The sequence below is a fragment of the Talpa europaea genome (assembly GCF_964194135.1).
Source record: "Talpa europaea genome assembly, chromosome: 14".
Lineage (NCBI taxonomy): Eukaryota > Metazoa > Chordata > Mammalia > Eulipotyphla > Talpidae > Talpa > Talpa europaea.
This window is the reverse complement of record NC_140082.1, coordinates 91,659,517-91,685,754: the sequence shown is the minus strand read 5'-3', so window position 1 is coordinate 91,685,754 and position 26,238 is coordinate 91,659,517. Positions and strand designations below refer to the sequence as shown.

General features: G+C 54.4%; 1 protein-coding gene across 2 annotated transcripts; it reads right to left on the bottom strand.

The window, feature by feature from the left end:
- Window positions 1–854: 854 nt before the first annotated feature.
- Window positions 855–25,930, bottom strand: BTBD1 (BTB domain containing 1; the record flags this gene model as incomplete). Of its 2 annotated transcripts, XM_084253441.1 has the most annotated exons (8): window positions 855–1,013; window positions 1,474–1,620; window positions 3,199–3,286; window positions 7,961–8,153; window positions 11,664–11,861; window positions 14,200–14,305; window positions 18,896–19,052; window positions 25,545–25,930. In XM_084253441.1, the coding sequence occupies 8 exons, from the start codon at window positions 25,928–25,930 to the stop codon at window positions 855–857; spliced, it is 1,434 nt and encodes a 477-aa protein (XP_084109567.1). The 2 variants fall into 2 exon arrangements, with proteins under 2 accessions (XP_084109567.1, XP_084109568.1); XM_084253442.1 differs by lacking the exons at window positions 855–1,013; window positions 3,199–3,286 and having other exon boundaries at window positions 1,617–1,620.
- Between the last annotated feature and the right edge of the window lie 308 nt (window positions 25,931–26,238).

The window sequence follows — 26,238 nt, the reverse complement described above, 5'->3', positions numbered from 1 at the left end:
CTGGCCGGCAAGTGTGTTCAGTGTGGGCCCGCTGACCTCCCGTCGGGTCGCCACCCTCAGTCTCATCCCGACACTGGGGCTAGTGACAGCAACCCCGTGCAGTTAGCAGGAACCCAGAATCCAGTTTGGGGATAAAGAATCCAGTCTTAGGCCATACCTTTAGATCCTCGGTTTATATCACGTTATTGTGAACTTGTACAAACTCCATTTATAGCTCAAAACTCTACTCTGCAACACAGTACTATACTGTTATACAAAATAACCTCTTCTGTAAATGCACTGGAAATTTCTTGGGCATTATTAAGCCTATTTCTACCAATATTCCAAATGCTAACCATCAGATATTCAAAACTCCAAATATAAAGTCAGTTTTCTTAATTTCTGAAATTAGTTGAGTAAATAGAAATTCTGCATGAATACTGACCTGTCTGATCTCACGTAACTTTCAAAATAACTAAGTCTATATGCCCATCTCATCCCACCTTCGAAATAGTTAACAAAACAGAAAATCACCTGTCTATCTCTAAGAAGGATCTTTCAATAATAAAACTGCTGAAAGCTCAGGCATCAGCTGGCCTATGAAATCAAACAAGATAAAACCGAAAGAGCTGCTTGGTTTTAACAATCACACCCAGTTTTCTGCCCCCCAAGGTTGTAAGAAAATGGCTAATCTGCCTTTCAATCATGCAGATAAAACCAACAACTTGCTATCTCCTCCAAGAAACTAAAATGTTTCTCATCTTACAATCATAAATGTTCACGACACTCAAAATTATTTTTGGTGGCCAGTTTTTATGCCTTTGTGGCTAGACTATATAGCACTATTCACCAAGATGTGCTATGGAGTATGCTAACTAGGTATAAAATATTATTTCTGGTATCTGTCCATCTTCTATGGAAGTGCCGTTGTTATTGCCAGGGGAACTGAAAAAGAAGAAGACCGTCTTGCTAGCAGCAGGCGTCTCGTGGACCACTTTCTTCAGTCCCTTGGTGCCGTAATGGGAATCCGGACCCTAAGTGAGGACACAAGTCATTAGTCCTTTTCATTGAATAAATGTTCAGTTTAATACGGTGTTTTAATTAGGTCAATAATCTACTGTATTTTGTTAGGAAATTGTAAGCCAAGCCATTTAATGAAAAATGAATTTTTTTGTAGCTAAGCAGATTAAAAACATGAATGTAGAGCTTAGCCGTCAGATAACAATGTAAAATGGTTTTAAGAAATTATTATTTTATTGATCTTCTAACACTCCCCCTCCTGCTCGCCCTGCGCTTCTCACGAAGGGCCATTCCTCATGGGCAGAGCTGCACAAGAGCCACCCACTTCTTTTCCACCTCCTCTCCCCTCTTCCTAAAAGGCCTTCCTGTCACTCACTCGCAAAACTTCAACTGAAAACGGATCTCTGTAACATGCAAGAGGAAACCAAGGCCCAGGGCACCAGGTGGAACCTTCTGAACACTGGTGACTCTTACTTTGAGCGTTGCACAGGCTGTGTAGCACACGTTGGGCAGGATCTCAATAGGTTCTTTGAACATGACCCTGAAAGTGTTAGCAGTTCCGTCACAGCTAAATCCAGTATCATTCTGCCCCAGGGTTTGTTTCTTCTCATATTCAATTATCTGTAATTTTGAAAAAGAGATAGAGCTCAACCAAGCGAAACACACATTGCAGAAAGCACAGAAGCCTCGGGCCCAGTGAAGCCCGTGTCTACATCACACGGCTGTGCTGCGCAGCGGTCTCCGGCCACCGAGGCAGCGCCACCCGCCCTGGGCACTGGCCGCTGTGCCAGGACACAGCGCCCACCTCTCTGGATTCCCTGGCGTGGCCCCGGCCAGCCCATGTCCTGTGGCTGGAACTCCCGCGGCCTCTTCTGTCTAGATGTCCTTTACTGAAACTCAAGGGACCTAAAAGGCAGCGTTCCAGGGTGAGATCTACACTGTCTCTCCAGCCATGCCCTGGGCTGGAGGAGGACACCCACTGGGAGCTTCCGATAGGAGGGCCGGCGTGGAACCTGTGGCAGTCCAGCCCGGGCCCGCTGTGGCAGGGCAAGGCACAAGGCCAGGGGCTAGACGGACAGTCTGATTTGTGGTGAAGGGTTGTCGCTCACGGAGCAGCTTGGAAGCTCAAGGCAGAGCTTGCGGGGTCAAGGAGAAAAGCATCCACGAACCTGACCCCGCATGCAGCAGACCGTGGCCGATCGAGCCCTTTACTCAGAACCGGCGGCAGCCAGTCGCGCGGAGACACGGCCGTGGCTCACCCCCGGGCCCGCAGCTGTGAGGCCGCCAGGGGGGTCGAGGCCAGTCCTGGCCCTTCGATTGTCCGGTCTCGCCAGAAGGCGGCCGTGCTGAGATTCAGACCCAGACAGGCCTCCCCGGTGGCATCTGGAGGGGCACGAGCTACCAGGGCAGGAGGAGAACCCTGTCTCTACTCCTTTACCCAGTGTCTTCCCACGCAGCACCTGCAAATACCCACGGCCTGCCCCTCCGCCCCCACCCCGGGCTCGCCCCCTCCAGCCTGCCTGAGTGGGGTTGGGCCGACCCTACTGGAAAGGCGTTAATGGCCCTTACTGGAGAGCGAGGGCGGGAATCTCTGTGTCCCCGAGGTCTGCTGTGGGTTTCTGCCCCTGAGCAGCCTGGAAACAAAGCTGCTAAGCTGTTTTCACATCTTTCAGACAAACTTCAATGGGGTTTGAACCTATTTATTAAAACTAATAGTACATTTTAATCCCAAAGCTCACCATGGTTTTCACTATTAAATCCCTATCTTAAATTTTCCCTGTGGATAAACAAAATTTGAAGCCGGTTTACTCCCTTGCACGTGAAGAACGGCACTGCATGCAGAGCGCGCGGGCGGGGCGGGCAGAGCAGACCAGAGGCTGAGGTGGCTGACAGCACCGGGGGGAGGGGGGTCTCTGCAGCGGCTGTGGGAGCCCTGGAGTCTCAGGGCAGGGGGAGTCCCAAGAGAGGCACCTCAGGCGGAAGAGGTGTTTTCAGGGCCAGGGAAAGCAGTGCATGCTAACGCTTCCCTGAAGGACCCCGGACCCCACTTTCTGAAACCAGATTTTTCAGCTCAATTGCAAAATAGAAGTCTGTAGGCTGAAAACGCTACCAACACTGACTCCCTGCTTGACTACACTGAGGCCTGGGCCTCGCTGTCCAGCGGCGTGCGTTCCCGGACACCGGCGGGCGGGGGCGTACCTGGATGTTCACTTGGTAGTCTGTGGGGCCGTGGATCGAGCCATACAAGCCAAACCCCACCACTGAGATTCTTCTATTGACCGTGAACCTGAGGATGAAAAGCCAGACACGAAGTCACACACGACTGAGCACACACCCAGTCTCAAGTTCGTGACTTTTTAAAGTGTTACCTCAAACATCTCATTTTCCTTAGAAATGAGATTTCCTCGGAAACGTCGCCCGCTTACCAAGAAAAGCTCAATTCTAACTAAATGGCACTCAAGGAGCATGTCTTCTGCATGTGCGTGTTTGCATCAAAGGAATTCATTCAACCTAAACACCCACTTTGCTGTGGTGACTGCGTTAGTGTGTCCTAGTGCAGACACTTGCGCCTCCATCACCACACGTCGGCCATTCCCCCCACCTGCACCGCGGCCCTCCCCCAGCTCGCGGGCCTGGGAGAGCCTGGCCAACCAGACAGTCTCTCCACCCCTGCACTGGCCAGTGGAGGACACGGTAACGAATGGATGAGCGGAGACGCTGCAAGTCGTGGCCGTGGGCTGCAAGGGAACAGGCCGCCAGGGATCCGGCTCTGGGAGGCGGCGTCCTGTGTGGCTGTGCTCGCAGCCAAGCCGGGCAGCTCCCAGCACCACAGGAGGACCACCTTCAGGTTAACAATGTATTACTTTTGGTATTAGAGGCTTTTCTTATAAAAAAAAAAATAGCAACGCGTTGTACTGGAGAAGAAAAGAAACAATGCAGACAAATGAGAGAGACCGAGGCGGCCTCCAGCGAAGGTCTTGGCTGCACTTCCTCCTCTTGCTTTTAGTTCTTTTTTTTAATGGGAAAAAACCTTTTTTCTGTGACCATTTCAGAAATCCTACTAGAATATATATTCTCGTCATTTCTTTTTCCTGTTAAAAAGGTAAACGGTTACTACTGGTTCACCGCATCCAGCCGACCCCTGGCTGCTGGGCAGGGCAGGGCAGCCGCAGCTGTTACGCAGGACGCCGGCGGCTGAGCAACGCCAGGGCCCGACAACACCCCCAGACAGATTCACAGCGGCACAGGAGCAGGGGCCAGCGAAGGGTGTATCCTTAGGCTTTAGAAGACACCATCACATGGCTTCTGGGAAAACCCCACCTCCCACCCCTCAGGCCTGAAGACCGCACTCTCAGCAGCCAGGATGCCTTCGCTTACTGGTCAATGCTCACAGCTGCTGGCCTTTCTCTTCAAGGAAGCTTGCTCTTTCTCCATTTTTCTCTACTGAGTCTTTTTATGTGGATTTCAGTAGTATTTATTTCATTTTATGCTGGTTTGAGACATAAAAATTTTGAATTATTTCTAGTCAAGTTATGATCCACCCCACGTGAGACATGAGCTTATCCTCATCGTGATGACCAGTCACCTGTCCCGGCACTTTCATGGCATTTTTTCATGTTAAAATTTTAATTTATATGAATGTAGGCCGCCAGTGTCGGCAAGCTCTGCCTTCATATTCCCGGCCGTGACTCGCTCCCCCTCCGCCATAACCTCCCCTTCACATTCTTAATGCTCCTTCATGCCAGACCTGGACCATGGAACATCCAACACCTCTCGTGTTTGATGCACACCATTTAGAGAAACACTTACTGCTCCAAATTAACTTTATAGTGAGTTTGCCCAGTCACCGCCTCCCCCCACAAGACCTGTGACTTCTAGAAGGAACCGCACAGCACACAGAGGTGGCCAAGAGAGACGCAGCATCTGACTGCAGTCCAGGAGCTCCAGTTCCTCAGAAACCTGCTACACAGCACGTTCCCTTACAGGCTAATCCCGCCACTATCATCTGCTACAATTGTAAATGGGATCTGTTTTTACTCAATATTGTCAGTGAAAAATTAAAACACTTTTTAGCCTTTTTTTAAAATCGTGGCAAATATGTAACAGAACGTGCCACTCTGACCGTACCTGGTATGCAGGTCAGCGGCACAAAGCCGGCTCTTGCTCGCGGCCATTATGTGCCCAGGGAGGTCCAGGCGGGCTGGAACCACGTCATGCACTCGCACCGCAACCTCTGCTCTCCCTCAGGCTTAACGGACTATCACTGACCTGAGGTGACTCAGGTAAACCAGGGTCCCAAAAGGAGTTCACCCCGAGGAGGCATGCTGCCCGCACACAGGCTGGGGCACCACCAGCAGGGAGCCAAGAGCGCTAGGCTGACTGTGGGTTTAGAACAATCCCTAAGACAAACAATCTCATTAACTTCCAGTGTCAGAACTCACATCAGCGAGAAGCTTGTTTGTAACCGAGACTGGAATCTAATTCCAGTTTAATGGAATAAACTCATTTTTTAAAAAACTGATTTCTTGTGGCCATTTTACCCCAAGAGGCAGCGCCACGGAAACGGGAGACACTGGACAGCCAGCCCGCGCTGTCTGTGGGCCGCACCCTACGAAGTCCCCAAGACAAGATCTAGCAGATGCAGGGCCGCAGCACCGTGGGCACAGTCACCTTAAATCCTAAAACACCCGTCCTAGCATGCTGCGGACCAGCACAGCAGTAGACGATGAGGCCGTCTCAGGGTTGAGAGACTGCGCAGGTGGTGTCGCTGCAGGGGGAGGTGCAGCACTAGCAGCCCCCATTCTTCATTCCACAGAAGACAAAATGAAGCACAGTCACCCTGGGCGGCCTGGCCGTGATCTCCCCACAGAGGGGTGACGGTGGGGTCCTGCTGCCTGGGAGGCGGCACCTCTACGCCTGACCCGGAGGGCAGTCACCACAAGCAGGGATGAGCAAACCCATAATCCTCCTGCAAATGACTGAGTGCGCCCGTGTGCGTGGACTCTGGCCACAGACAGACTTTAGCAGGCGGGGAGCTCGCAGGAACAGAAACTGGGTAACCAGACTGATGGCACTTTGTTTTACGCAGAACCCTGGCAGAAAGCGACGTCATTGGGCAGCCGGGCTGCTGAGGGGGTGGGAGGTGAACTCAGGTCCCGGGTGGGGGGGCAGTTGATGGGCACCGTGGGGCCTCTTCCTGCGCAGGTCCCCCTTTGGCCTGAGTCCTGCTGACTTCTCCACGTTACCAACAGGCCCTTGCAGCAATAAAGAATGAGGGGAGAACAAGCTCCGAGTTTCACTTTCAGGGCGGTAAGGAAAACAAAGCAATTGCTACAAAAAGGGAGAACGGGGCTGGATGGTCTTGGGAACCACTGATGGAGGCAACGCCGTCTGCTGAGAGAGGAGTCCTTCCCGGGCCCCGGCACTCATCTCTGTCTCCAGGGCGCTGCAGCGGCCAGAGCGAGAGGACTTGGCGCGGGAGAGCAGGAGGCTGGCCGCAGGCCTGCTGGAGGGCTCCGCGGCCTACAGCGCCAACAGCGTGTTCTTCTGGCCTGGCTGTCAGGAGTCCTATCTGGAATGACGGTGAAGGGCCGTCTCATGTTTCCAACAGCGACTGACGCGAGCACACTGTCCCTCCACGTGCGCGTCAGCCCAGGAGCACGTCCCCACCACCCGCTCTCAGGCGTGCGGGCTCCTCCAGGGGCTGCCAGTTGCTACTCGAGCATCTCACATGGAAGGTCTTCTATGTGAGACCGAGCCAGAAAACGTCTGTCTCATCAGACTGCTGTAAAGGGTTATGTTTCCTTCGATAATCAAGAGAAGTATTTTCTTCTTTTAATGCTCAAGGAAATGGTCTGCTCCTTGAGGGTTTGGTAAAACTCACCTGTTACAACCACCTTGTGAAGGGACAGGTCTTTGATAACTTTTAATTCCTTCCATGGTAATTGGTCTATTTGGGCTTTCTTCTTCAATTTTGATAATTTATATTTGCCTATAAAACGATCCATTCCATCAAGATGTTCAATTTATTAACACAAAGTAAACCCAGAATTAAAATGAAAATTTCCTCAGCATGTGATGATATTCCCATTATTGTTTCTAAGTGTGAGCTGACATGTTACTACCTTTGCCAGAGGTTTCTTTCTTTTATCGGTCTTCCTGAGGAAGCAGCTATGGGCTTTTCCAGTCTGCTATTTTAAGTCATTAATTTCTACGATTCTCTTTCTCTTATGGCTCTTTCGCTTTTCACTTTCTAGCTATTTGGATTGAATGCTTAAGTCTTTTATTTCTACCCTAATTTACTGTTAAATTATCCCAAGCAACAGTATGGTGGTAATCACTATGACTGTCCCCCGTGCGAGGCTCCGGGCTCGTCCAGTTACGTTCCCACCGTGAACAAATACTAGATAGTCCAAAATACATTTTTCAATTTCTATTTTTACCCAGTATTTGTAAGAGTTCTTTCCCCTTTGAGTTCTATTTTTTAAACAAGCTTATTACAGGTTTCTAGTTTTACACAAAAGTGCCATCAGTGGCAACCCGCCAGGCATGTGCCATGAAAACCGCTGCTTAGTCTGTCTGGACACTGACCCTAAGGACAGCCGCACAGGGGCGGGAGCCGCGCGCAGGCTCCCCAGTGGCACCTTTCAAGAGTCTTGGCGCCCTGCGGCTGGCCTATGCGACGCCCGCGGCTGGTCTGTGTGTACTGCGACCCTTTCCACACACTGTCTGCGCAGAACCAACTCCTGCTCAGCACACACAGACTCAGGGCGAGGCATGAGAGCGAGACTGAACCAGTGCTGCCTGGCCCAGACTCACCTCAGGGAGGGGCGCCCAGGGGGAAGCAGGTGCCTGAGCGCTCCCACACCCCAACTCAGGAGGGGCCGCTGCCCCCCTGACCCCTGCTGTGAAAACACAAGGCACAGACAGACAGGAGAGGCCGCGCTGCTGCGCCGGGCACCTGATGCGGTCGCTGGTCCCGCTGTAGCCCCAGCGGCTCTCCACCTGCTGGAAGCGGCTCACGCAGCACTCCTTCCCCCGCAGGCAGCAGCGCGGCCGGTCGATGTACTCCACGCGCGGCTTGGGGTTCACGGTGAAGTGGAGAAACAGGGTCACCACTTCCCGGTCTGACAGGATCCCCGACTGCGCAGGCCCTGCGGAGACAAGCACACGTGGGGGTGAGCGGCTGAAGGACGTTGGCGGGGCCTTGGCTGCGGTGTTACCTGCCCCACCCGCAGCCGCCCGGCCAGAACCCGAGAGCCAAGGCCTGGAGTGACTCGGCCCCGCTGCCGACGCTCCTCGCAGGCTCTGCAGGGAGCCAGGTCCCCCCACTGCCTCGATGAGCGCACACAGGGATGGCCCTCGAGGGGTCGACAGGCCAGGTGGGGCAGCACAGACATCTGAGGAAAGTTCCAGCAGCGGAAACGGGTCAGGAATGGACGCAGCTGCATAGGGAGCTACGGGGAGAAGCCTGTGCTGCTCTGGAGACCCGGCTTTTAAAGACGCTTATGTATCACCCACGGACGCAGCGGCTGATCCTAAACACACACCTGCATGTTCACCTGCGGGAATGTTGATGGTTAAATACTTAGAGATATTTAACCATAATAATAAATAAAAATACAGCTGAAAATTGCTGCTCTGTACATTTATCTCAAAAAAGCCATAATAACTGACATGATTAATAATTCCCAATAAATTAAAATCAAAGAAAGGAAGTTAATCTGGAAAATGAGTCATTGTAGGTCACCATATTAAGAGAAAACCAGGGACCAACATCTCCAAGGATGAGAAGCATCTGGTAAAGCTCATGATGAAAGCTCATAGTAACAGGAGGGGCTGTCCTTAGCAAATGAAGGTTGCAGGAAGCCACTAGCACCTCGAAGTCCACAGGGCGCGCAGAGGGGGTGTCTAAGGCCGAGAGGGAGAGACCAAACGGCCGACGTGGGCAGGAGGCAAGTTGCCAACTTGGGTCACACACCATGACCTGCAACGTGGTCAACATGGACGTCCACTTACGTCCAAATGCCAGTGGAGAGCCCAACAGGATGTGAATTTAAAAAGCATCTCCTGCGATAGCATTTAAGAAATGTAACTCCTGGGGAGTAAGCCTACCAAACACATAAAGACTGCTACCAGAGCTCAAAATGTTATTAAGGGAAACTCTTTAAGACATAAAGAATTTAATTTAAAATTTTAATTTAATTTAAATTAAAAAAAGTAAAGACAAATCGGGAGTTCGCTATTATCAACATAAAAATGTCGATAACCCCGCCTTGATCTAAACCCAGCACAACTCCAACCAAATGCTGCGACTTTCTGGGGTGGAAAGTGACAAACTGATGTTAAAAATTATATGAAAATGCAAAAGATCAGCAATAGCCAAGGAAATCTTGAAGAGCAAAATTGGAAGACGTTCACTACCAGATTTCAAGATTTGTTATAAAACTACAGAAATCAGCTGGATAAGAACCCCCACCAGTGGAGCAGGATGGACGCACAGCCGGAGGCCTGACACAGGGCTGGCCGCAGGACACGGTGGCACGGGCAGTTTTTCACTTTCAGTGCCTAGTCATGGGGCCAAGACTAACCCTGACCTCCCTCACTCCACACAAACATGTGGGGAAAAAACCACCCAAAACCCGACAGGACCATAGCCCCACAAGTTACCTGTGATGCAAAGTTCCTAGGAGAAAAATGAATGGATTATCTTGACCTTGGTGCAGGTGAAATATCTTAAACAGGAGACTAATTAACAAGCTCTTTCCTTAACAAATTGTTAAGAAATTAGCTTCATTAAAATTAAGATCTTCTGTCTCTCAACACAGCGAACACAAGAAAAAGGCAAGCTGTGGACTGGGGCGCCAGCAACGCACACATCTGACGAGACACGTGCAGCAACAAGTCAGCAGAGAAAGAGCAAAGACCCGACAAGCATCTCACGAGCGAGGGTGCCCCGTTCTCCACGGTCACCGTCACTGATCATCTGAGAACAGTTAAACGAGCCCTCGCCCCGCCGCCCCCCAATGACTAAACCGCACAATCTGACATGGCCACGCGGCTGGGGGAGGGCGTGGGCACCAAGGGCAAACTCTCCATTATCTTCACTGTGCGGCCAAGGACGCCAGACACCTCTCGGCTCATGGTGTGTCTGAGACAGCACGTGTTTTACAAATCAAAGGTCTGCAGCACCCCTGCTTCAGGGCTGACGGCATTGCTTTCCCGACAGTGTTTAGGCATAACGCCATGCACGCGGACTACTGTGGCGCCGCCAGCCTTCAAGGGCTGCTTCAGCCGCCATCCAGCCACGCAGTTTGGCCTTTTCAGTCCAAAGTCCATATGGCCCAGTCAGTCAATGACCTAAACGCAAAGAATCAAAACACCGACCCTGCAAAAGTTCCTCTCAGGTTAAACAAGAACAGGCACTTGATCTCCTTGGATGAGTAAATGTCAGGAGGTGTGACCAGGATGCCTGGGGAGTCCTCGACTGATACGCATGCAACTAACTTTGCATCCCAGAGACTGATCAACGGATGCCTTGCTAATAAGATGGGAACTACAAGTGGGGGTTGGAAGCTTGATTTCGATCTTCAAACACGGGCCATTAAACTAACCCACATCCACAGACTCCCCCCAAAAGCCTAGACAACCTCAGCAGACATTTGCTTCTTTCTAGCTTTTTTCTCCTTGTCCTCCTGCCCCAGTTACTGACTCTGTAAAATCACTCAATCCATAAAAAGGCCAGGTTTTGCCTTCTCGGCAGCGTCCCACCACAACAGTCTGCTCCACGGCGCCTGTTCCTTTGACAGCGGGGTGCTGCCTGACACGACACACTACGGTATTGTATAACTGTGTCTTTTATATGCACTGGAAGCCAAAAAAAAATTGTGTGACTTGCTTCATTGTGACATTCAATTTACTGCAGTATTTGCTTTATTGCAGTGGTCCAGAAACAAGCCTGCAGCATGGGGAGGTGTGCCGCATGAGGAGTCTGGGATGGCTCCCACACAGAAGCCAGCCAAGGTCAAATAGCGGTGAACTGAATCACTAAATCATGGCACATTCCTGTACAGAATATTATACACTACTGAAAAGGAAAGCACGCCATCCAGAGACAAGCCTAACAGGCGCGGTGTTAGGAAAAGCCACACACGAAAGAACACACGTCTGTCTGAGTTCTTTTACATTAAATTCACAAATGGGAAAAAGCAATGAATTGAGGAGGGAGTGAGGTTAATGACTTAGAGGGGCATGAAGGAGGTTTCTTGGGTACTTTTTATTTTTTTAAAGATTTATTTATTTATACAAGCACTGGGTACAGTCAGAAGCATGGGAGGGTGAGAGAATTCACCAGAGCCAGAGCGGGGAGCAGAACAGGCAGAAGGACGGAAGGACACTGCTGAGGAGAGCAGCGGGCGGCAGGAGAGGTCTGTGCGCCATGTGGGACCCTCACTGGCGGCCGGGGATTAAACTGGCGCTGCAGAGGCTGCGGGCACCTTTGCAGCCCAGCGCTTAACCGCTGTGCCATTGGGGAGGCCCTTCTTGGGTACTATTAATGGACTGTACATGGTGATATTAAGTGCAGTTAAACATTTACAAAAAAATTGATCCTGACCAGCAAAAAAAGCTACCTGGGAGAAGCTAGGGGTTAAGTCCAGACTCACCTGCAGCAAACTCCTCAATGGTCATCAGCGGGAACCGGATCAAGGACAGTGCTTTTCCCAGAACTTTCTGCTTGTTTTCGAAAGTCACAGGCAATTGTTGTCTTTGACACTCTGCCTCTGCCCATCGTACAACAGCTCCAAAAAGCCGGCTTTCTCGAATACTAAGTGTGTCTCTTTCTAGAACTGCACATAGTGTGTCTAAGGAAATACAAAAGTAACTCAAGTTAGGAATATTTACTCTTTAACAAAACAAACCTGACAAACATGATTATATTGTTTGAAATCACAAAAAAAAACAGGTTACACAGCCCTATAGACTCTATGCTTAAAAATATTCAGAATGGAAGACATTACACTGCAAAGTTTCCCTTAAAAAAATTATGATCAGGCTGAACATGCAAGATATTCCTCATCACACCGGAGATGTTAAGATATGGTTTCTCACATAGTCATGCCAGTCGTCAAACTCACTCAAATGTCGAGATTGTTGTCAGAGGAAAAAAAGACTCCTGCCCATAAATCCCCGAGATGACAGATTACAGTCCACTCAGGGGTACTGAACACAGAGCACTGAACACCCGCTCGGCCTGCCTCTGGACACTGAGGACTCACATTTCAAACCCCATAGGAGAGGCACAAGCCCAGAATCAAAAATAGCTCTGAAAGAGCTCCGACAGCCAGGCCCCGCTTTCCCTCAGGGTGTGAGAGAGGCGCTCTTTCCATCCCGATGTCCACCAAGCACAACTGAGGCAAACAGGACGGTGGACACACAGATCCTCCACTGGCAGATGTGTCAGGAGCAGAAATTTCCACTGAGAGTCTAACATGGGATTTTAATATAAACGAAGCGAATCACCAACTGCTTATAGGAGTCTACTCTGTGCAAGGCACCGACTTAAGATTCTGTTTATCAAGCAACTCAGGAGTTCAGGGGCCAAGATGCAGCCAGAACTAGTGCCAAGGGAGAGACGGAGAAGCAGCGGCGCTCTGGACTGCCCCTTGGAGGAGCGTGAAGACCAAGGTCCGCTTCCCTCAGAACACAGGCCAGTGACTCAGCAGAGACGCCACGCGCGTGGGGGCAGGGCTGGGAGGCGGGCCGGCTCTCAGGACGCCTCCAGGTGAGCATAAATCCCCCGAGGCCCCACGTGATAGAGCACTGTGCCCCCAGCGCAGCCGGTGTCCAGCAGAGCGTGTGTCCAGGCTGAGGGACAAGCGGCAGGAGGGAGGGGGCGCTCCGGGCACAGCGGGCAATCCTGCGGGCCAACATGCGCACCTGGGTCGGTGTTCGAGGGACAGTGGGAGACGGGACCTGGGCCTGCCTTCCAAGAGCTCACAGCGCAGAAGGGGAGGGCACACAAGCAAAGTCACGTTCCCAAAAGCTAGACGGGAATGTCTGAGCATGACAGGTATCAAGAAAAATAAAATAAGTGAGAGGAGCCACAGCAGCCTGAGGTGGCCCGATGGGACCGGACCTGAGCCTGGCCGACTACAAGGAGGCAGCTGCCACCGGGACACGGGCTCTGGCCCGAAGGATAGCACCTGCTGGGCCTAGAACAGAAGGCCCCAGCCCAGTGTCCTGGGTCAGGGCAACCCGGGAGGAGCGTGAGGGAGGCCAGGCTGGATGGAGCTGGAGGGATGTCGGGCAGCTGTTCACGAGCTCGCCGCTCCTCCTCCCGGAAGGGTATGGTCTGCACCTGGGGGCTGGGGTCCCCTGATGAAATTCTAAGAACAAAGTAAGAGCCAAAGTCAGGGCACCGCTGCGAGGGCCCAGCTTTGCACATGGGTGGGTCCCATGGCCGGCAAGATGCAGAGAGCAGCCTCCGGCATGCAGGGCTGCGGGCGGGGAGTGCTGGTGTGGCCAGCACCACCCTGATGGGGAGGCCGGCCCACCTGACCACACAGGATCTCACTGTGGGAGACGCCGGAAGGCAGCCATGTGGTCTGCTCTGACTGCGATCTGTTCTGCGCGGAGAAGGGGTGTGTGACAGCACAGCGGGCGGAGCACAGGGAGAGGACAGCGGCTTAGCTGCGGCGGAGGCAAGGGAGAGGCCAAGAAGTGGCCAGTTCAGGCCACATTTAAAAGGCAGATCTGAGCATTGCTGGTCAACTGCACACGGAGGTGAGAGGAGGGAGAGTCAAGAACAAGGCTGGCTTTGGCCTGAGTCACCAGGTGCATGCTGGGACCGTGAGAAAGGCTGGGGAGGAACAGAAAGGGTGTGCCAAGGAGCAGGGCGTTGCCAGCTGAGCTGGGCCGTTTGGAATGCCTATAAAATCTCCAAACGCAAACGTCGAGGAGAGGGCTGGGTACCTGAGCCAGGGCTGAGAACAACAGTTTGGGTTGTTGATCACGACGAAGAGAATATTTAAAGCCACAGCCCTGGAGCATCAGCTGGCTCTAGTCTGCAAAATTCAGAACCCTCAAGAGAAACTAAGTGGGTGAACCCTAGTTTTGAAACAGCTCGGTCCCCAACAGGGCTGGCTGGTAGGGTGTGACTGCTTGAAAGGCACATTCCATACGATACAAAAAGGAGCTCACCTATGTCGATGTCCGTAAACCCCTCGGCGCTGATGGCATCCACGGTGCTTTTGTCGATTGTGTCCAGACACAGGCTGGCAAGCTGAGGTTCGTCGAATAATCGAGCCTGGACAGACAGAAGGACAGTTTATATTCAGTCTCCCTTCACACGTACACAATCGACGTTAACGCGGTACGGTCACAACTGCTAAATATGTAGAAACAGCCACTTAAGACACAGAACCTGGCTTGCCGGAACACTTCATTCCACCAGAAACAAAAAGCTCAAAGCACAAACACCCCACTGAGGTCACAATTCATACCCCCAATAACCCCGTTGTGTTCATGGCTGGCTGCCCCTTGCAGAGGACTTATGCTGGGCCTCAGGGCTCCCTGGGTCAGACATGGCAGACAATTGCACCTCGTTTTACAAACGTAGCTTCGGGGAGCTGTACTGGCCAGCGAAGATCAGGTTAGCGCGGCTCGAGTTTTTGATGGCACCGAAAGTCTACCATCTCCTCACTAAAGTGTACCCCAGCCATCAGCACACCAGAACCCACACATTGGACCTCCCCCCCCTTTCCTGTTCTAACTGTGGGGAGCGAATGAAGTATAGGGGCTTCCAAGCATGAGCCCCTTGGAGACTTTAGAAAATACTAGGCCTAGGGCCTCCCTGGTGGCGCAAGGGGTTAAGCACCGCACTATGAAGCAATCCGCAGCCTCTGCAGCCCGAATTCGATGCCCGGCTGGCCAGGGAGCGACCCACATGGCGCAGCAGACCTCTCCTGTCTCCCCGCTGCTCCCCTCAGCAGTGTATTTCAGTCAGTCTGCCTGTTCCGTTCCCCGCTCTGTCGCTGGTGGATCCTCTTACCCCCAGCATCTCTGGCCTGTGCCTGCGCTCTCATATGCATAAATAAATAAATCTTCTGGATTAAAAAAAAAAAAGAAAAAACTAGGCCTAGGACAGAACAAATAGCCCACGTGATGGAGTGTCACATGACAAGGAGAATGAACACAGTGCGGGGGGCGGGCTGGGGATGCCCCAACAAACTTCACATGGAGCCTGTACACTGCCAACAAAGCTAATCTAACCCACAAGCCAGAAAACGAGCTTATAAAATGTGCATGAAAAAGGATGCACATAATTTAAAAAAGTTTAAAAGTAGGGTTTAAAAAAAATTAAAAACTGAAAAGGGAGCTGTGATGAAGGCACGTCAGTGATGCTCGCCCGCCCGGGGCCAGCTGTGCTCCGTGACAGCCGGACACACACGAAATGGGAGAGGCGCTCGCTGGGACGTGGGTGAAGCCACAGAGAACAGGGAGCCGTCAGCAGCCTTCGAGCCTCGGAGTTTGGTATGGCTGATTGCACTCCCCTTATTTATTTATTTATTTATTTAAAGAAAGATTTATTTATTTATGCATACAAGAACTGGGATACGGGGGCCTCCCCGGTGGCGCAGCGGTTGAACGCTGGGTTGCGAAGCTGCCCGCAGCCTCTGCAGTGCCGTTTCGATCCCCGGCTGCTCCCCGGCCACCAGAGGAGGGTCCCACATGGCGCGCAGACCTCTCCTGCCGCCCGCTGCTCCCCTCAGCAGTGTCCTTCGGTCCTTCTGCCTGCTCTGCTCCCTGCTCTGGCTCTGGTGAATTCTCTCACCCTCCAGCGCTTCTGACTGTACCCAGTGCTTGTATAAACAAAACAAACAAATAAATAAACAAACAAATAAATAAAATATGTGCCTCTTAAAAAAAATTAAAAAAAAAAAAAAAAGAACTGGGATACGGGCCAGAGATGCGGGGGTTGAGAGGACTCCCCACAGACAGAGTGGGGAGCAGAACAGGTGGATCTACTGAAATCCACTGCTGGGGGGAGTAGCGGGGAGACAGGAGAGGGCTGCTGTGCCCTGTGGGTAGCTCCCTAGCCGGGATCGAACCCGTGCTGCAGTGGCTGCGGACAGCTTCCCAGCGCTGCGCTCAACCCCTTGCGCCTCCAGGGAGGCCCCTCGCCGCTTAATTTTAAAGTAAAATGTATTTTCGAAAGATTCAGTGACTCAGATGTTGCAAACAAATGATAAAGATCCCTAAATTCAATGGTTACCTTGTGTTCTGTGAGGGGAGAACAGCTAACACATTGGCTCAGATGTCTGACAATCTTTACACATGTGTACACACAACCTTCTAAAGTTAAAGGTTATTCATATGTTTGTGAAAATACTCTTCTCAGATTATATATTGAGCTTTTTATATTAATTTGCTTTTAGTCAAATTTTAATGAAACCCCGGCTCTACAAATAAAAATGTGTATTAATAGGATATTAACTCTCGCTTGTATGTTTTCCCTTCACGTTTCTATTTAGAAATAACTTCAAAGTTATAGAGAAGTTACATGCCTAAAGGGCACCTTACACCTTCTACCCAAACCTGCCCACCTGAATGTGACGGACGCACCTGCCTTGTTCACCGTCCCCCGCACGCCAGCACCCGCCGTGCGGCTGTGGCTAGGATGACACATCTGCTCCACCTAACCCCGGGCTGGGGGAGGATCAAGTCGAGCGGCGCCTGAGGAAGCAGGCGAGGTGCATTTGATAATTATGTGCATGTGCGTGGACTTTTTTGAGGGGGTTCTGAACCTCCTGAGAATAAATTACATGCATCATAGGACTTTACCCTGGAACACCTCAGTGTGTGTTTCTCTTACGCAATCCTAAGGACATTCTCTCATATAATCCCAGAATTAACTTTGGGAAATAGCAATACAGTATTTTTTACACAGTCTGCTGTGTGCACTTCGGTTTCCTCAACTGACACCATGTTCTATAAAGACACTTTCCTTCTAGGGGAAGATCCAATCTAGGATCACAGTAGATGTATTTGTTAAATGTGAAAACTGGTACATTTTTAACAAGCATAATTCTGATATCTGTAGATATTTTAATTGGCCAACTCAACTGTATTTTTAATGTTGATAAAAAAATTGAATTTCCACCCTAGGAAAAACAATGATTTTAAGTATTTATTGAGAGTAGCAACTCTGCAGCCGCTCCTCCGGTTACGCATGCAGCGTCAAGTTTCCTATGGCATCTACTGCTGCCAAACACAGCTTCCCAAGATGCGGCCCGAGTCTGGCTCTATCTCTGACGAAGTGCCGGGGGACGGCGCCCCGCCAGTGAGCGTCTCCGTGTACGTCATGCTACTGCGTGCACAGCCCGTCTTAGTGAACACGCTCCGTGCAAATGACTCACTTGGCAGGAATGAGGGTCACATGACAACCGACAGGCTAGTTCACATCACCCCACCAAGCAAAGATCTGGAAAAATGCATCCTCATACCCACCCAGGCCTGGAAAGTTCCTTTCCCTCTCAGGGCACCACCAGCCCCGCCAGCCCCGCACCCACAGCGGCTGGTCCGCCCTGAGCCAGAACGCCCTGTGAGCCATCCTGGTTAGGGTCGTCGGCTCCTGAGGTTTATGATTCAACCTTTAAAATACATCTACACACGTTAAACCCTTTCAGACTTTCACACATTCCAAAGGGGAAAAACCCAAGAACACTGCCTCGCGCTGATGTGGCCTCTAGTTACCTCAGCTCTGTGGGTCTCCAATTTCTTATCTATAAAATGAGGGTGAGCTTAGATCACGTAGAACATCCACACCCTGGAGCGCCCGTGATGAGCAGATGCCCGCGGGGGTGCTGGGGAACACCCATCACGCAAGGTCACCGGGTGGGCTCCACCTCTGCACCCCCACGGCACCTGCTGTTAAGTTTAAGGCTGAGGCCTCGGTCGTGCCTGGTGTTAAACTGGAGGTTGATTTCTCTTAGCTGCCCCTTCTTCATCCTTAAAATGGGGTACGAGAAGGAAGTCTGAGTGTGCAAGGGGGTGGGGGGCTGTGCACAGGCGTCTGCCCGTGGCAGCCCAAGGCTGTGCCCCGGGGCCAACGTCAGCACGCTCACCCTCCGGTCTTGGGGACAGAAACAAACAGCAGAGGTGCCAGCGGTCACTGTCCAGGCGACAGGGTGCGTGTTACAGGGAGAGGCGGGCCCCAGCTTCAGGTTTTCCTTTTGAAAAACAACAGGGTCGAGAGGGAGGCTGTCTGGGACCATTTCCAGTAGCGACAGCCAACAGGACCTCGATGATCAGCTAGAGCCGTGCAAGCACTTGCAGAGGCCGCCACAGGCCACCACGGCGCCAGCAAAGCAGAAAAACAGCAACCTCGTTTCCCTTTGAAGTGTGAAGTGCGGGGCATCTGACGACAGCTAAGTCGCATGTGTCAAGGCCTGGGTGTGCTCCACAGGTGTGCCCAGACTGTCCACTCGTGTGTACCGGTTTGCAAGTGCACTCTTCCAGGGGACCCCTGCCTTCTCTCAGACCGAAGGCTAATCACCCTGGGGGCAGGCTGCCCACTGCAGGCCCAAGTCCAGACAGACCCCGGTCTCCTCTCCAGACGCAGCATACGTGGGGGATGACGCTCAGGTAGCACCAGGTGCTCCGCCCTGCCTGTCCAGGCCGCCGGCGGCGGACCCTAGCCCGACCCTCCTCCAGGCCTCGCTTCTGCAGCGGTGACGCCAGGCTCTGCTCTGTTTCCCTCTGAAGCTGCGGGATCTGAGCTGGTTCCCAGGCGGCTCTACACCCTACACCCGCCACAGTGATGCGTGCGTTAGAGGAAAGGGCACGCTGCACGCATGCGCGCGTGCAAGCTGACACACCGGGTGGCCGCTCCTACCTGCGTGAGCAGCATGAAGGCGTTGTCCGGCCGGAGGTGCTTGGTGAGGAACTCCACGCAGTGCGCCTCCAGGGCCGGGACTGCGTACTTCTTGGCGGTGTAGAGCGTGGTCATGACCGTCTCCGGGCCAATCTGGACCTCATCTGAGTACAGAAACCTGGAAGGCAACGAGGGAAGGGCAGGAGGGTCAGGGGGCTGGAGAAGCCCCCACTCGGGTGCGGCCCCTGGGGGCGTGTGAAAGGAGCGAGTGGAAACCCGCCCACACCTGCCAGGGCCTGCAGTGAGTCTGTGGAGCTGAGGCGACGTCTCTGAACACCCAAACAGCCCACCCATGAGTGGGATGTGTCTCATTCTAGGCATCTCCAGCCTTTCCATTTGCCCAGGACGAGCGTGATGGCCGCGCCAGGGTGCTGGCCTTGGGGCACGAGAGGGCCCAGGGTGCGCACGCTGGCCTCACAGCGCACCCCCACTCGGCCCCCTGCTGCGGGGGTGGATGGGTGGGTGCTTCAGACAGGACCAAGCCCGGGGCTCTGGGGGACCGGGGTGGCCTCTCCTGAGTCCCAGCACAGCACTGCGGACCCCCGCGGCCTCCCCAGGGGCCAGCTGCCCCGGACAGCCGAGGGCGCCGGAGAACGAGCGTTCCGCCTTAACGACACTAAAGGCGCCAGAACACTATTCCCAGGACCCAGGCTGTAAAGTGAGCCTGGGATCAAGCACCAACTTCCAACCTCTTCCAGAGCCGCTTTCATATTGGAGCCAGGACAGCGGGCCTCGACCTTTCAACTTCCTCCACTTCGTCCCTGGGGCCGCCGTCGCCCCGCGGCCTGACAGAATGCTGGCTTTCCTCGACACCCCCAGCCCCCCGCCCCGCCCCGGCGCTCATTCTCACGCTCCCCAGCCTGGTGCACGGGGGAGGGCTGCGGCTTCCCGGCGTGACGCCCTTCTGAGGCATTTTTTCCAAAACCTTTTAGGCACTCAAGCCTCAAGTCTACGCCCTCACCCTCACAATCCCTACTTGACGTGCGTCACGCTGTGTGATGAACGCGGAGCTAAAAATCAGGCGAGGCACAGCCCCTTCTAGTCCGGGGAGAGGGATGGGTCAGGAGAGAGTCGGTGACATCACTGGGGGATGGATGATGCCCCCCCCCCCCCGCCCCCGGGGCCCGCAGGGCGGTGACTCAGCCCAGGGCCTGGTGTGAGCCGGAGTCCCTGCCTCAGGAGGCTGGGCTGAGGGCACCCGATGGGGAGACACAGCCAGTGACCCCAACTACCGGCCAGGTGTCAGCCTCCTAAATGCCAGCTATTAATTCACGCCAGCTCACTTGTCTCCTCTCTGCGGCTTTTCTGGCTGTCACCCCCAGCTCTTCTCTCCGCGCAGCCAGCCCATGCCCAGACTGTCCTGCTTCTTTCGGATCCCTGTTTTCTTCCATAACACCACACCGGGCTTGCTGGACGCAAACATTCCCCGCGTCTCCCGTCGTGACGCTCCCTGGTGTTCCCGGAATCACCTCGTCCCTGCGTGCGGCCGGCTATTCTTGGGCCTTGTCACTCATGTCCTACATTAAACGGCCGAGGACTGGCCCAGCTCCAGTATTCCAGCCGTTGTGGAAGCAGGCCTGTTTTCCAGATAAAACCATTTCTTGCCTTTGCATTTGAGTAGCTCAAATTTAAGAGACAAGTGCCCTGTTAAGTACCTAGGTCTAGAAGAATCTGTAACGGGCTGACAGGGCGATCTGGAAAAGCTTCACAGAGGAATTTCTACCTGAGGTAAGATCTAAAAGATGACAAGAGAGTGGGAAGAACATTCCAGGAACAAGAGTTTTTATAGCTTGTGCTTTTTAATTATACTTTATGAGAAGGCCCCCATTCAAACTTTTTAGCCAGTTGTACTTTGGCAACATATCTCTGGCGGATGTCAAGGAAGAGCTCAAAGACACGTCTCTCTCTAGAGACGGAGACAGGCACAGCTCGCCTTAGTGCTGCTCCCGGGAGGCCCGCACCAGGGCGCTTTTTCTGGTCTCATCATGAGGTAAGCGCCGTGCGTCTCCTGAGGAGCCAGCTGACATCTCACCTGGCACCAGCCGTGATGCAGATGAGGGGGCAGGTTTCTCTTCGCGTTACCTGCTGGAACCACTGACGTGAAGTGCGTGGCCTCCCTGCGGCGGCCTGTGTTAGCTCCAACTTGGCTGTTTCACTTCTCGCCCTTGTGCTTCTTGAGGGCATTTTCAAATCTCTTTGGAGCAAGACAAGTTATAAATAACTACTGCACTTTAAACAGTAAGAACAGTAACTCCGAGTGTCTTCTCACTCTCCTTCCGCCTCCCGCCCAGCACCAGGCACGGCGCGGGCACAGGGCACAGCGCGGGCACAGGGCTGGGCCTGGACAGAACTGTGGGACCCCCCAGGCTGCTCACGGCCTCCATGGAACAAGGATGGGGGGCCATTTTCACTTCTATAAAAAAGGTAACTTAAAAATCTAACAATTACCTTGGTTCATATTTTACTTACATGTTTCATCTACACTTTGTTTAGTGATTAAAACTGCAATATAATAAATAAAACTAAGCCAAGGTTTACAAAACATAAAAATGAAACTGACGTGACCACGCGCTTCATACTTTAAAGTGAACATTTCAGGGCCTCCCTGGTGGTGGAAGGGGTTAAGCACCGCACTGTGAAGCTATCGGCCGCCTCTCAGCACCAGTTTGATCCCGGCCAGGGAGCTGCCCACAGGGCGCAGCAGACCTCTCCTGTCTCCCCGCCGCTCCCCTCAGCAGTGTACTTCAGTGGACCCGCCTATTCTGCTCCCCACTCTGTCACTGGTGAATCCTCTCACCCCCTGCCTCTCTGGCCTGTACCCCAGTTCTTGTACGCATCAATAAATCTTTAAGTGAACATTTCAGCTCTCATACACCACTGCCAGCGACCAAAGCACAGAGAAACAATAACTTCATTTCATGAAACTGTCCCTGTTTTCTCCCCAATTACGAGTGGTTTTCTATAAAGATAACGTGTAGGCTACATTTAACCTAATTAAAAAATCTTAAGACAAAGGTGAAAACTTGATTTTAAATAAGAAAAACCACAAGACCTTCTGGAAGAAACCGAACCACCCCGAGCTCATTCATTCTACGGGGCTGCGCGGTGCCAGGCACGAGCCAAGTCCCGGAAAAGCAAACACAAGCACGGGCGAGATGTTTTCCCTTAAAGGGTATGTTTGGTGATGCAGTGACTGAGAAGCAACGTCCTGGGTTGAACACACATGAGGGGCAGCGCGAGGCCTCACCCCTACCTCTGTTACTCATGCTGTGACAGAGGTTTGTCCCATAACGTTCCTGGGCTGCCTGTGACCTGCTTTATCAACAGACGCTGTGCCGGGGCCCCGACCTGGAGGATGCGGAGGGAGGATGCAGAGGAGGATGCGGCAGCTCCTGCACCTGGGCTCTCAGGCCCTGAGACATGATCAAGGACCAGCACCCCACTGGAGAGCGCGGAGGGGAGAACGCGCGGTCACCCCTGAACTGCAGTCGAATATCCAGAACTCCGCGCCGCTGCCACCTGAGCTCGAGGATGCGGGGGGTACCAGGGAGAGCCCTCTGACCTCGGTGACCCGCAGGCAGAGAAAGACATGACGGGTCGAGTCAGTAAGCAGCTGCTCCACAGCAATAGGTGACCAGAAAGGCCGCGGCGAGGAGAGCAGGTGTGACAAGGGCCTCTAGGAGCAGAATCCAAGGACCCAGGGGGAGAGCCGGTAGAAAGCAGCACAAAGGCAGAGGCCCGGGGAGGACAAAGGCCACCAGTGCCGAGCAGGTGGAGGCGGGGGTGAGGGGGAAGCGGAACTCCCCTGCCGCACCTGGCACCTGCTGGTGTCTGCACCCGGCGGGCAGAAAGTCACTAAAACGTCTGGGCAGCGCATGAAAATACCTGCTACCAGCAGGATTTTCACCGCTGAGGCCGCCCCAGGGCGGTGGGGCCGAGGCAAACAGAAAGGACCAAGACACAAGGCGGCGGGACGTCAGGAGCTGTGCCGAGACAGTGAGGAACAGATGGACCCTCGCTAGTGACTGCAGCCAAGCCCACCCAAGTCGGTCACTCCCAGCTGACCCAGAGAGCTGGGACTTGCCAGCAAGAACCAAGGGTGGTTTGGCCAAGCCCCCACGGTTCCTCCCCCAGGACGTGGGCAGGCCGTGAGCGCGCCTCTCCCAGCTTACAGCGCCGGCACTCTCCCGACTCCACCGCGTCCTCAGCGCTCACCAGATGACGGCCAGGGGAGCAGGACGCTCAGGCCCACCTCTAGCCAGGGACCGCTCAAGGGAGGCGCAGAGTGGCTCAAAACGAGCAGTTTCCTAAGGGGCTTCAAACTCAAATTCAACAGCTTTTAAATAATATTAACCCATCCAAGTTGCAAACGTTAAGTGTGGGAGTGACCTGCTTTTCTACCTGAGCAAGGACCGGGAGCCACCTTTCGTCACAACAGCAAGCAGGAGCCTGGCCCACACCGAGTTGATTTCTATTTATTCATTCATTCATTTATTTTTAAAGATTTATTTATTTACTTATACAAGCAAGGGGTACAGTCAGAAGCGTGGGAGGGTGAGAGAATATACCAGAGCCAGAGCGGGGAGCAGAACAGGCAGACTGACAAAATACACTGCTGAGGGGAGCAGCAGGCACGGCAGGAGAGGTCTGTCGAGCCATGTGGGACCCTCGCCGGTGGCCGGGGATTGAACTGGCGCTGCAGAGGCTATGGGCAGCTTCGCAACGCAGCACTCGACCACTGCACCACCAGGGGAGGCCCTATTTATTTTTTTAAAGATTTATTTATTTATACAAGAACCGGGGTACAGGCCAGATGCGCGGAAGGTGAGAGGACTCATCAGAGACAGAGCGGGGAACAGAACAGGCAGACTGACTGAAATACCCTGCTGAAGGGAGCAGCGGGAGAGACAGGACAGGTCTGCCATGCCATGTGGGATTCTCGCCGGCGGCTGGGATCGAACCTGTGCTGCAGAGGCGTGGACAGCTTCACACCAGGGAGGCCCCCCCACTGAGTTTAAACACGTGTTCAGCCATCACTGCCAGAAAAGCCCGCTGAGGCCGGAGGAAAGACGACGCCGTGAAGTAAGTTCGAGGACTCAGATGGATCCACTTATTCTCTACTGATGGGGAAGCTGATCGAGTAACAGCTTCGCCCTGAAGGTGAGATACGTGTTTTCCCTCTAAGTTCTTCTCCTGGCCATCTCCATTTTTTTTTCCCCCAAAGAAAGGGGGCTGACACTGGTTTTAGATCCATGGCTCTCAAATTCAGGTCAAACTTACCGAATATTAAAAATAAAATGATCTCAGGGTCCCACTTCCAAACCTCACCAGACTGCAAGGAGGGGACCTGAGGTTTAGCGAGCAGAGAGGCATCACCAAGCGGGTGACCGAGAGATCACTGCAACTGGTCTAGAAAACCTCTACGACCACGTCCAGCTTCCAGTCAACTGCCAGCCGAACGAGAAACCAGACTGACCCAGACGGAGCTTTCAGTTTTGTTGTAACCCCCCTGTCATGTGTCACTGAACGAAATTACCCAATCTACAGCCAACAAGAGAAAGGGAGGGGATAAAAGATGCACCATCTCGCTGCCCCCCACAACCTGGCTGCATCCGGCGCCATTCCTTCCGTCCCCCTGGGCAGCGGCCCTGTCTGCGCCTTTCTCTTCAGCTTTAATGCAGCGCCCAGCTCAGGACACGACTCCCCTGACTCTGCGATCCGGGTCCCGCCACCCGGATCGGATCCGCCAAGCCCCTAGCAGCTCCTCCCAGCACGGGCCACGAACAATCCTGCTGCAAATGTTTCTGAAGAGAAAATACGTTTATTCCTTTAACACTTCCTGCCTTCGGGGCAAACACTGCAGCACTGAGCTGCTTCCCGCGTCTCTGCCGGGCAGCGCGCCTCAGGGTCCTCTTCCAAAGCCTGGAGGGGCCGGACTGGCCGGCAGGGGTTCCCTTGTGCTTCCTTCTTCACCAACGAAGCTGAACATTCTCCTGTTCTTTCCCTAAGTGTCCCACTCCTAGGGTTTTTTTTTGAGGGGGACCTTAGCAGGAGGCAACCTAGTGAGCACCTCAGGCTCCTTCCGATGGAGGCGAGCCCACCTGGGGGGCCTGCGCCTGGGGTTCGCCCCTTCGGGCGGCCGAGGCCACTGGGTATCAGGAGCCGCCCGCCTCCGTCCGGGCGCGGTCACCTCCAGCACGACCCGCGCCTTTCGGGGGGTCAGCACCGCTTCTGAAACGGGGGGAACCAGCCCCACACTCCCTCAGCGCCCTTCTGAGTCAAAGCTAGCGACGCCAAAGTGTCACTTTCCCCCGCGGCACAAAGCCGACCAGAGGCCCCGCGCGGCCGGCCGCCCCCCGCCCGCCCGAGCGTCGCCCGTGAGAGAGACCCCGTCCCCGAAGGCGCTCGGGCCTCGCGGTTCCCGACGCCCGCCCACGAGGCCCGCCGAGCCCCGAGGGGCAGCGGGAGGCCCGGCGGCCGGGGGCCCGGGCTGCGCCCACCTGCCCGTTCGCGCGGGGCCGCCCCTCCCGCCGGCCCCGGCCCCGCCAACCCCGGCCCCCGCCCGACCCCCGGCGCGGCCCCCGCCCGACCCCCGGCGCGGCCCGCGCACCTCAGCAGCGCCAGGAAGGCGGCGGGCTCCACGTCGGGCAGCTCGATCTCGGCCGACGTGGTGGCCATGCCGCCGTTGAACATGGCGTCGAAGACGGCGCTGCCGGCCGCCAGCACGAAGCGGTGCGCGGGGACGCGCGGGGGGCCCCCCGCGGCCGCGGCGCCGCGGCCCTTGCCCAGCACGAAGCGCACGTCGCTCAGCAGCTCCGAGTTGAAGAGGAAGGCGAAGCGCTCCTTGAGCGACGCCTTCGTGGCCTGCCAGTTGTACAGCGGCTCCCGCTGCAGCGCCGGCGCCGCGCCCGGCGGCGACGGCGGCCCCGCGGCGCCCGGCTCCGCCTCGGCCCCCGGGCCCTGCTCGCCCGCGGCGGCCGGCCCCAGCGCCGCCATGCTCGGCGCGGCTGTGGCGCGGAGAGGCCGCCGCCCGCCGCCCGCCGCCTCCGAGCGCGCGCTTCCGGGCCCGGCGCCCCGCCCCCGCGGCCCCGCCCCCGCCCGCCGCTTCCGGGCACGCGCTTCCGGGCCCGGCGCCCCGCCCCCGCCCCTAGAGCCCCGCCCCGCGGCCCCGCCCCCGCCCGCGGCCCCGGCGGCCGCTTCGGGGCGCGCGCTTCCGGGCCGGGAGCCCCGCCCCCGTCCCTAGAGCCCCGCCCCCACAAGTCCTGCCACCCGCCGGGGGGCCCCGCCCCCCGCGAGCCCTGCCC